Below are 12,343 nucleotides of genomic sequence, written 5' to 3'. Positions count from 1 at the left end.
TTAGCACCCAAAGGCAATGCTCTTGTATCGCTAACATCCTACTTTAAACAAGTCACTCCCTTGAGATTAAACTATACCCAACAATTGTTTCCTACCAACAAAATGCACTCCAGTTAAGTTCACGAGCCCTCCGGGTCCAGTAAGCAATCTAACCCAGCGGTTCTCAACCTTCCTAGTGCTGCGCCCCTTAAATACAGTTCTTCATGTTGTGATGACCCCCAACCATATAACTATTTTTGTTGCTACTTCATAACTGTAATTTTGCTCCTATCAATCATCATGTAAATATCTGATAGGCAGGATGTATTTTCATTGTTACAAATTAAACATAATTAAAGCAGTGATTAATCACAAAGAAATATGTAATTATATATTGTGAAATATTAATTTTTAATTACAAATAAATGAAATTTTGTCATGAAGCATGGAGTAGCATGGGTAACAGTCTTCACGCTGGGTACTAGTCTGGGAGCATATTGCATGTGGGTGGACCCGCCTGGAGACGATAGAGGAGCAGTGTCTTGGTTCCTAAGACCCTTGGAAATACGTTTTCCGATGGTCTTAGGCACGCCTTGGGTCATTTGATCCCCCACGGGGTCGCTACCCACAGGTTGAGAGGTGCTGCTCTAATCATGTGTGGCACTAGACCTCAATACAATGCAAACGGTACATCAATGTCCTCCAAACACAGCTTGCTTGCCCATCTAGATATTTCCTTCTGTCTACCTAATCATATATCTACTCTCTCAACAATACACTGGGGGCTCCCCAGCCTCTGTCAGTGTTCAAGGAAAAGGAAAGCAATGGTAAATAAGAGAGTCATAGTCCAAAACATCTTGGTGTGTGTGTGTGTGTGTGTGTGTGTGTGTGTGTGTGTGTGTGTGTGTGCGCGCGCGCAGAGCAGAGGATAGAAGGCACCATGGTCTTAAAAATAAGTAGCTATCTATAAAAGTACCAAGACAATCAAGGCCACAGAGGTCCAAGTGATGGTGCTGCGACCAGTATGAGATGAGAAAGAAGCCTGCTTCTCTGACAGATAGCTTCTCTCTACAGACTGCGTCTTTGGCACTACGACTAACTAACTTCATAGCTGAGTACTAGAACACACAGTGGAAAAGGAAATACAATACCAGGAAATAAGTACTCCAGAAGCAAGCCTTCAGAGTACTCAGTTTAATTAAAACATAACTGTAAAAATTCTAGACAAAAAGTAATTCTGCCTGCTTCACGCTATTAGAAACTTCAGATTAAGAAGCTAAAACTTGACTGTGTAGAAACAACTTATCATATATACTCAAGTATAAGCTGAGTTTTTTCAGTATATATTTTATGCTGAAAAGGCCCCCAGTTTATGGTGGTAAAATTAGATGCCTTGGCTGTACTCGAGTATATACGCTAGCTCATTTTCTGGCTAGTTTTCAATTATGATATTATGTTGCATTATGCCCTACCAAAATTAAAAGATATTCAAGTATATTAGTGATAGTAAAAATGAAATTTGAATCCATATTTTTATCAGACATACACAACAAAAAAGACATTTGGTTGTAACTTCACCATAACTACATAGTTGAAGTGAAACTTTCTGGTCAAATGATCAGGTCTCCACCACAGTTCCAAGTATTTGTTTGAGTGATCTTCAAATTCTCAATAGACGCATAGGAAATAAACTGTAAATGACTTTAAACATACCTAGCTCTTTAAAAGTAGTCATATAAAACCACAACCCAAATGCTCATCAATTGATGATGTATTAAAAGAATAAGGAAAATGTGGAATTGTCAACTGATGTGATAACTGACTACACCATAAAATTCTTCGGTAAGTAGAAAAAAGGAAATACTCATACATGCTATGTCAAGGATGCTCCTTTAAAACACTTTGCTAAAGTGCTAATGGGCACATGGTTTCTTTAGAAGTAATGGAGAGAGAAGTAGAAAAGCTCAGAGGCATAAACCTAACTGAAACAGTTAAAACTTTGTCAGGTGGTCGCCCCCCTTTGATGCACACTGGCCCTGATCTGGTTTTCAACATTGTGTGTACTTTTGCTTTGTTTGTTCGTGTTATGGTGTATCTCAGAAGTGTTATGTCATTGGGGGTCACCCTCTTGAGGTGGTGTCATATGTTTTCTATTTTTTTGTTGTATGAAACCCAGGATTGATGAACCTATAGGGACAGCAAGTCGAGTAAAGGTTTTGGGGTGTTGGGACAGCGGTATACGGGAGACAATGACAAGCAGTACAGGAAGAAAAAGAATGTTTAGAAACTGTGGTAGCAGTTGTACAATACTGCTTAACATGACTGAACTATGGAATGATATGTGTACTAACTCCCAATTAATAATAAATTATATGTCTATATAAAAAAGAAGTAATGATAACCAAAAAACAAACTCACTGCCATCAAGTCAGTACTGACTCAGAGCAACCTGCTGTGGGTTTCCGAGACTCTAACTGTTGACGAGAATAAAAAGCCCAGTTTCTCCTGCAGAAGTAATGCTAATGCTCCAAAATGGAGACGATGATGAGGGCTATATGCTCAACAATGCATATTCCAAAAATGACTGAATGACACACTCTGAAGGGGCAAATTTTATAGTATGTGAATGAGATCTCAATAAAGCAGGCATTTTCAAGCTGCAATATCAGTTGACATTTATGTATACTGATTTTAGACAGCTTAAAGAAAAGTACGTCATTTATTGCTAGAAAGCTTGTAAGGCCGATAAAGTTAAAAGTCTTTCTTCCAACCCCATATCTGGTGAGTTTGCCCCCCCTTTTTAAAATAAACTATGGACTTTATTAGTAATAATGTAAAAATATTGATTTATCATTATAACAGACGTGTAAGAAACTTAATGTATAGGAACATCCTTCACAATCTTCTCAAATTCTTTTGTAAATTCAAAATTTTTCCAAACAAATAAAGTCCACTTAAAAGAAAAGGATGTACCTCTCTGGCAATATCTCATTCACATTGCCCTTAAGTCAATTCCAACTCATTGTGAAAACTGTTTATTTCTCAAAACTCTCCCAGCCAAATCTATTTTCATGGCTTAATGCAGGAAGAATTCCTCTATTCTTATACAAGTAAAAGTAAAACCTCTTATTATTAGCTCAGAATGCAAAATATTTAAAACAAAATGTAGTTGCAATCGTAAAATACAGTCTAAAAATTACAATCCCATAAATGCAAACATTCCAAAGCACAAAGCAGGGTATTTTTTTTAAGTCTACAGATGTCCCCGAAATTCTCCTTACTAGTCGTCGTTAGATCCAAATACTCTCGCTCAGTTGTCAAAATCCTAGAATTGATTCGTGGAACTACATTTGGCTGACTCATGATATACTCAACCACGTCTTGATCATGGGATAGTTCACCCTACAGGAAGGAAAAAAAAGGGGGTGCGGAGGAATGTTAAAGTTACGTATTATTAGGAATTCTTTGGAAACTAAAAAGTACTAGCTTCATACTATCAACTATATCTTGCGAACAGTTAAGGAGACAAGTCACTGTGTATGAGATCCAATAATTTCCAAAAGGCGTTTTGGTGGCACGATGGTTAAGCACCTGCTGCTACCCAAGAGGTCAGCAGCAGTTCGATCCGGTGGGGAGTGTGTGAGAAATACAGGGCATCGACTTCATCTTATGACCTTACAAAGATGGGAACTCTATGAGTCAGTCCTATGAGCTGGAGTCAATTCAAAGATGGGGGGGTTATTTTTTGGTCTGGTATTTGTCAAACAAATAGGGCAGGAGGAGTGAGTTTCAAAAACTGTGGAAAAATTCCAGTATCTTTTAATATCATTTTTCCATAAACTTTCTGAAGCTCATACAATATCTTTTCTAAAACTATAAGGCAGATATGGCTTACAAACATTTCAAAGATGCAAAAGTTGAAGCATAAAAATAACTTCCTTTATGTCACAGAGCTATTAAGAAGTAAATTAGAAATGTGAATTCATATTATTTTGTCTATTCACACATCACTGTGCCCCAGTAAGCAACTTCTACAGTTAAGTGGCAAACTAATAAAAGCAAATATCTTCCCTGGGATATTGTGTCTAAGACCTTTAAGCAGTTAACACAATTTGTAATAAGAATGATCTCCAACACTGTATAATGTAATACTGTATCTGCCAAGTCACAATTCCACTGGGAGAAAGAATAATCATGTACTGTTTTATTCTTTTTCATACATCTCACTGAAGTAGTCATATATCTTGAAAGTGCATGCAGAACGAAGTATCACGTGTTGTAACAATATTTCACATAAAAGCATATTTTAAGCAAAATATTCTTGTTTTTAGGTCCCTTCAATTCTTTTGCAACTCACAGTAAATACAATAGGATGTTCAGCATGTACAACAGAATGGCACGCTGCCAACTTTTTTTTGTTATGTTTGAGGCCAATGTTGCAGCCAGGTTATCACTCCATATCTTTTAGAGACATCATCATTTTCACTGGCCTTCTACTTTACCAAAAATTATGTCCCTTTCCAGGATAGATAGATAAGAGAGAGATAGAGGGATAAACAAATGTGATACAAATATATACAGTTATGTCTAAAAAATTACAATGAGCCAATGTTGGCGGCTACTTATCCCAAGAGAGAACTCAATAGCAAATTCTCAAGATCTAACCTAATTATATGAACTATAAAACTACAAAGACCTACTAAGCCCATGCACAGAGGAGCCTTCAAAAAGTTTGTGCAAAATGGAATTTTCCCACTAACTTTTTGAAGCTCTCATACAACTTTGAGAATAATTACAAACCTGGATTGAGTCCAATTACGAGCGTACCTAATATGTGGAGCAAACTGCCACCATCTATCAAAATTTAAAATCGACCTATCTTTACTCTGGCCAATCTCTCTCTCTTACACACACACACACACACACACACACACACACACACACACACAGTCTCAAGGAGTATAGGACTGGCAGGGGGACAGAAACGACTAAGTCCCAGTTTCTCTTGATTTATACCTTTTGCAGAGTTAGAATTTTGAGTCATGTGATATGGCATCCTATATTTTAAATGTGATTTTGTTTAAAATGCAAAAATATTATTTATAGCTCAACTCTAATTTTTGGAATTTCACCCAATTAAATAGTACTCAAAAAGAAATTAATTTCATTAGAAATTCACCACAGTAATATTTGTCGTAGTAAAATTATTAAAAGTATAAAAGCTATGTTCACCATTAAAACATTAAATAAAAGATGGAGCTAACAAAGAAGTTCCACTAGGAGGTAAATCCTGTACTTCCAAACGGTGAGATATATAACTTATAAGCTAGGTAGCTCCAAATTTCTTTTCTTTTCTCACCCAAGTTTCTTAAAGTGGGAGACCAGCAATCCCCATTGACAGACTTTCCTTTACCTCTGACCTGCAGCACAAGCTGCTTTTCTAAGTCCAACTCCTGGACAAAACAGCCCATGTTCCCCAGTCATCAATGTAAATGAGCTCGTTCAACCACTTCCTTTGCTCGTTTCTAGGAACCCTGAGTGATAGCACAATTCATGAGCAGCTCAGTACAGGAGTAAGCAGTACTCAGCTCCACTTCTTGGCATTTTCACTCCTTTCTCCTCTTGTGCTGCTTTGTTCTCTGAAGGCTTTGCTCTGGAAATTCCCCACCTCTCCTAAACAGCACGAGCAGGGGAGCTGAAATCCCCATGAACAAGAAAGCTTAAGTTTTTTGCTATGTTTCATTTTCTTTTGTTTTTGCATGTTTGTTCAATTGTAATACGCTTATTAATTTTTATAGTTTCTCTCCCATTTCCACTTCCACTATCCAATTCTTTGCAACCCCACTCAGCTGAGACTACATATTCACACCAACCAAAATAAGCAGGCCTGTAAATTTCAAAACCCATACCCACACAAGGGATTCCCACTCATGAGAGAACAGACATGCCCATGTTTATGCTGCCATAGCATCAGACCTTCAGAATTACACTAACACCCAAACCAGTGTCACAATATATACAGATAATAATGATGAGATAGGAGTCTTCCCTAAGTCAAAATTCATTTAAGTAGGACAAAGTGTCTGTAAGAACTGCTAAATTCTCTGTCGTCCTATGACGTATATCTTTGAATAAGCCTTTTAAAGACCGTGTGCGAAGGTTGTGGCATGAATGGATGTCATCTGGTCAAACTCGACTAACAAAAGGAGGGAAATCTCATGAAGCCTGACATAGAGTTAATAGCAAAGTGGGTTCAAGATGCATGGGAAGACATTCCAGAAGACATGGTGTGATGTGCCTTCCAGAAATGTAGTATTAGTAATGCTATGGATGGCAGTGAAGACTGCGCTTTGTATGAAAATGACAGCAGTGATGATGATGACGGCGGTCTCAGTGAGGGCAGTGTCTGTGATGACCTCACACCAGCTGAAGTTCTGCACTGGGATATGGACGATGATGAGGAATCCAATTTTGAAGGATCTTAACTCTTTACATTTTAGCTTGGATGCTGATTGAGCTCAGGGAATAGTACTCTTAAGGTATCATTGTTGATACCTTATTGTTTTTGTTGAACCTATTTTCCACTTACTGTGCTGGTTTACTAATGTTAAATGACTTGTCCTTTTATTTAAAATAAATATTTAAATACATTACCCCACTGATGTTGCAATTTTTGGGAATTTTATTCTCATTTGTTTTGATTATTGAAACTCACCAATAGCTTCTGCATTTTCTACCCTAGGTTTATACTCGAGTCAATCAGTTTTTCTGGTTTCCCAGGTAATAATTAGGTACCTTGGCTTATACTCAGTCGGCTTATATTCCAGTATATATGGTAAGTTATTTCAAATATATACTTTTATTATGGCAGCATTCACTAGGAATGTGCAAACTAATCATTACTGATGCATAAGGGAAAAATATTGCTTCATGAACTATATAGCCTACTTCAGACACTATAAAAATGACCACACCCAGGTAAACAAATCTCTCAAAATGGAACTCACCAAGTACACTGCTCTCTGGAAAAAGGTTGTGGTCTCCAAGATTTTGTGCATTGTGATAGTTTCTAATTCATCAGGGTCCAGATGTTCTTTTTCAAAGGGTATCCCATTGAACAGAACCACGGGCAATAGACCAACCCCAGTCTGCTCATAGTAGGCTCTTGCTTCCTGAAATACAAGAGACCAGAAAAATCACATTTCAATTTTTCTTCAGGCACATAGAATAAAGTATGCTCTTCTTCCATGTCAGTTCTGATAATAAAGAAAAAACTGAATAGACAGAGAAGGTGGAATAGAAAGGGGGAACCATTACAAAGATCTACATATAACCTTCTCGCTGGGGGACGGACAACGGAAAAGTGAGTGAAGGGAGATGTTGGCCAGTGTAAGATATAACAAAATAACAATTTATAAATTATCAAGGGTTCATGAGGGAGAGGAGAGCAGGGAGGGAGGAGGAAATGAGGAACTTATATCAAGTAGAAAGCAAATGTTTTGACAATGATGATGGCAACAATTGTACAAATGTGCTTGACAAAAAGGATATATGTATAGCCTGTGATAGGAGTTGTACGAACCCCCGACAAAATTATTTAAATGAAAAAAAACTAAAGCAATTTATAAAAATCAAAATTGGCAGACTAGTTAAGATTCTACTGGATAAATATGGCACTGAAATATTAGATTTCCTCTAACTTTGCATTTAAAGTGACTATATGTGTGTATAAGCAGAGCAGACTACCATTTAAATTCACATACATCATATATAACATCACCCAGTAGAACTTTATTCAGTGATTCTAAAGCACTATCCAATTGATCCCATGATTATTAAGCTCCTTAGTCTATGACTAAGGCACTGAATCTCTAACTTTGTTTTTAACATTTGAAATGAATTTGTATGTCATTGAAGACTGATAGTACACTTCAGTTGTACTTTACTTACTTTTTTAGCTCCTCAGACCAATATTTAAATGTGAGGGATAAAAAATATGGAGGGTCCTGCCAACCACTTAGAAGCAATTTCTATATTATTTCTAATTTAGGGTTTATTTGTTTTTTCATGTTAAACTCTCCTACTAATTCTTTCCCTTTTCTCCTATTCCCACCTCTGGCCCTGGCCCTATTCATAGTTATCAAAGTCTTGTTTACTGGTATAAAAACCACTTTTTTTCTGTTTTTCCTTATAACAACGGTGATATTAAATGTTTGCCTTTATAAAATTTACTGAATTTACTAAGCTTAATGTTCTCTAGTGTTGTCCATGTCTTGAGGTGTTCAAGAGTTATTGTTTCTTTATTTTTTTAAATCATTTTATTGGGGGCTCGTACAACTCTTATCACAATATATACATCCATCCATTGTGTCAAGCACATTTGTACATAAGTTGCCCTCATCATTCTCAAAACATCTGCACTCCACTTAAGTCTTTGGTATCAACTAATTTTTCCATCTCCCTCCCGCTTCCTCCTCCCTCATGAAGCCTTGATAATTTATTATTTTTAGTCATGTCTTACCCACTCCCTTCACCTACTTTTCTGTTGTCCATCCCCTAGGGAGGAGGTTATATGTAGATCCTTGTAATCAGTTCCCCCTTCCCACCCCAGTCTCCCTTCACCCTCCCTGTATCGCAATTCTCACCACTGGTCCTGAAGGGATTATCTGTCCTGGATTCCCTGTGTTTCCAGTGTACATCCTCTGGACTAGCCAGATTTGTAAGGTAGAATTGGGATCATGATCGTAAGGGGGGTAGAGGGGAGAAGCATTTAGGAACTCGAGGAAAGTTGTATGTTTCATCGTTGCTACACTGCACCCTGACTGGCTCATCTTTTTCCTGCGACTCTTCCATAAAGGGATGTCCAGTTGCCTACAGATGGGTTGGGTCCCGATTCCACATTCCCCCTCATTCACAATGATATGACTTTTTGTTCTTTGATGCCTGATAACTAATCCCTTTGGCAACTCATGATCACAGATTGGTGTGCTTCTTCCATGTGGGCTTTGTTGCTTCTCTGCTAGGGGGCACTTGTTTACCTTCAAGCCTTTAAGACCCCAGATGTTATATCTTTTGATAGCTGGGCACCATCAGCTTTCTTCACATTTGCTTATGCACCCATTTGTCTTCAGCTATCGTGTTAAGAAAATGAGCATCATGGAATGCCAGTTTAATAAAACAGTGTTCTTGCATTGAGGGAGTACTTGAGTGGAGGCCCAATGTCCATATGCTGCCTTAATACTAAACCTATAAATATATGCACATAGATCTATTTCCCCATCCTCATATACAAGTATATTTATATATGTGCATGCCTGTATTTAGACCTCTATAAATGCCCTTTGACTCCTAGCTCTTTCCTCTAGTCTCACTATCATGCTTAGCCTTCATTTGGGTTTCAGTAATTCCTCTCAGCTACATTACCCTTGATCATGCCCTACCAAGCCTCCTACACCCTCACCACGGATTTGGATCACTTGTTGTTCCCTTGTCCCTGGGTTTGTTAACACCACTTCCTTTCCCCTCACGTCCCTCTCGCCTATGTCCCCCCCTGGAACTGTCAGTCCCATTGTTTTCTCCAGATTGTTCATCCAGACTTATGGAGATAATAACATGCACAAAAACAAGATAGAGCAAAACAAAGGAACAAAAGAAAACAAAACAACAACAATAAAAAGCCAATGGCAAAACAAGAAGAAAGAAAAGCTTGTAGTTAGTTTCAGGACTGTTTGTTGGCCTTTAGGAGTGTTTTCCAGTCGAGTCTGATGGGGTGTTAAGCCCTGGCCCCAAGTCATTTTTGGTATTCCCTGGGGATTTCATTTATCTGTTACCCTTGCTGTTTTGTTGCACACCCTTAGTATTTTGCCTCGACGTGGTGGGATCTGATCAGGCGCAATTCCCACACTGTGTCTCCAGTGTTGTCCTCTGTAGAGATATAGATCAGTGAGGGATGTCATGTCTCATAGTAGGGGCCGGCCGTATAGTCTTTTCTGTGGATTGCCTGCTCTAAGCGGGAATACCATCCTCATGGTTTGGTGGGCCAGGATGTGCTCCACTCTCTCTTTCTCACCCTTCATTTGCTCCCCTCATTGTTTCTTGTTGATGCATAGTCTTATACAGCCACACTGACTTGTTTATCAATATCTCTGTAATTGGGGTTTTGGTTATTTCCATAATTTTGCTATTGTGGAAATTCCTGCAATAAGCATAGTTGTCCATATATCTGATTGTGTTATAATCTTAAATTTTGGGGCGTATATACCTAGTGGACAGTTTGCAGGATCATAAGGTACTAAAATTTGTATTTGTTTATCGACATTTCATACTGATTTTCATTATGATTGTATAATTCTACAGTGCTACCAGCAATGTAAAATTGTTCCTATTTCTTCACACTCTCTAGGATTTTTTTTAATTTAATGTTGCCAAATTGTCAGTGTGAAGTGATACTTCATTGTTTTAATTTGTAGTTCTCTGACTGCAAATGATGGTAAGCATTTCTTCATATGATTGTTGGTTGCCTGTATATTGTCTTTTCAAAATTGCTTATTCGTGTCTTGTGATCATTTTTTGATTGTGTTATTCTAGTTAAGATGATGTAGTTTTCTATAGACTTTGGAGATTAGCCCTTTGTATCTGACATATTACTGAATATTTTTCCCAATCTGTGGGTTCTCTGTTGACAAATGCTTTCTCTCAACTTTCAACTACCATTTCCTCCTATATCGACTGCAGACCTAAGGTTAACTTTTCAGAATAAAAAATATGTTTCTACCTGAAAGAATGCAACTTTGTTTCATATATATGTCAATTTGTTGTTGTTAGGTGTCACCAACTTAGTTCTGACCATAGTAACCCTGTGCACAACACAAAATACAGCTTGCTCCTGTACCTTCGTCATAACCATTGCTATGTTTGAGCCCATGTTGCAGTCACTGGGTCAATCCATCTCATGGAAGGAAGGCCTTTCTCATGATGTCCTCCTAGTCCCTGATAACACGTAGGAGACAAAGATTTGCTATTGTCTCCTTAAGGGGCATTCTGGCTGTACTTCTTCCAACATACATTTATTCGTTTTTCTAGCAGTCCATAATATATGAGGGGTTACCCCAAAAAACTGATGCTCATTTGTTTTATTTTTTATGTGAGGAGGGCAGTGCATTCCACCAGGTAAAGCTTTCTATTTGGAGGTTCTGAAAAGATTGCATAACAGTGTGCGACCCAAAAAGGTCTGAATTATGCCAGATGGGGGATTGGTTTTGCCATCAAAACAATGCACCTGCTCACACAGTCATCTCAGTGCATCAGTATTCGGGCAACAAAACAGCATGCCTCTCTCACCCCACACACCTGACCTTGCTCCAGGGGACGTTTTTGTCTCCTCGAATGAAGAAAGGACAGCAATCTGATAAAGTAGAAGAGGTGAAGCAAAAAAACGAGGGAGGTGCTGTCAGCCATCTAAACAGATGAGTTTGAAAAATGTTTCCAAAAATGGACTCGCAGAATTGACAAATGTACTGAGTGTAATGGAAAGTATTTTGAAGGTGATAAGGATGTTTTGTAAAAAAAAAAAAATTAATTAAATACATAGCTCTGGAAAAACAATTCCAGTTTTTCTGGTGCATATACCCTCGCATTCCATATTCTTCCCCAACACCATAACTCAACTGTATCAATTCTTCTTTCACATGCACATGATGAGGCAATTGAAAATATCACAACTGCATTTTGGCACAATTTAGTCTTTCATGGGCCATCTTTGCTTTTAAAATGCTTTAAAGATGTCCTTTGCATAAGATTTAGCCAGTAGTTTGATTTCTTAACTGATGATCTATGTAAAATAAAATCCTTTGATCATTTTCCCATTATTGTGATATTGTTTATTGGTCCAGTGTTAGGGTTCTGGTTTTCTTTATACTGAGGTGTATAATCCATACCAAAGGCTACACTCTGACCTTTATCAATAAGTGCTTCATGTCTTCTTCATGTTGTGTCATCTTAATACTGTAGTATGTAAATCTTGATGTCATATTCTAATCTTTTTTTGGGGGGGTAATTGAATTCAACAAGTATTTATTGAGTGCTTCTTACGTGCTAAGTATTGTTTCAGTACCTGGGACACATCAGAGAGCAAACAGATCTCTGCTCCTGTGGCGCTTACAGTCTACTGTTCAAGACAACATCCCCTGGCCATTGTGAGCTGTGAGGGCAGGTCTGCACCTCTCTGTCTGTCCCTCAGCTGCCCACGGGGGAAATAAGCAGGCCTGGCACACACATGGGTGAGCCGAAGGAACATTTTACTTGCATGTGCTATCAATGAGATTGTTCTCTCATGTGTGCTTTGTGCTGGTTTACCTTTCTTTGG

At 38.1% G+C, this 12,343-nt stretch overlaps 1 protein-coding gene across 1 annotated transcript in view; it reads right to left on the bottom strand.

Moving 5' to 3' along the window:
* The window catches only part of UGGT1 (UDP-glucose glycoprotein glucosyltransferase 1), a 180,414-nt gene that overhangs the window by 69,160 nt on the left and 98,911 nt on the right, over positions 1-12,343 (bottom strand). The window contains exons 18-19 of the mRNA XM_075529977.1: positions 6,987-7,151; positions 3,261-3,381 (exon numbers count right to left, since the gene is read on the bottom strand). Of these exons, the coding sequence (XP_075386092.1) occupies positions 3,261-3,381; positions 6,987-7,151 (286 nt within the window). The remainder of the gene's footprint in view (positions 1-3,260; positions 3,382-6,986; positions 7,152-12,343) is intronic.

The sequence above is a fragment of the Tenrec ecaudatus genome, chromosome 13, assembly GCF_050624435.1.
Source record: "Tenrec ecaudatus isolate mTenEca1 chromosome 13, mTenEca1.hap1, whole genome shotgun sequence".
In the NCBI taxonomy this organism is placed as follows: Eukaryota; Metazoa; Chordata; class Mammalia; order Afrosoricida; family Tenrecidae; genus Tenrec; species Tenrec ecaudatus.
This window is presented reverse-complemented; position numbering and strand designations above follow the sequence as displayed.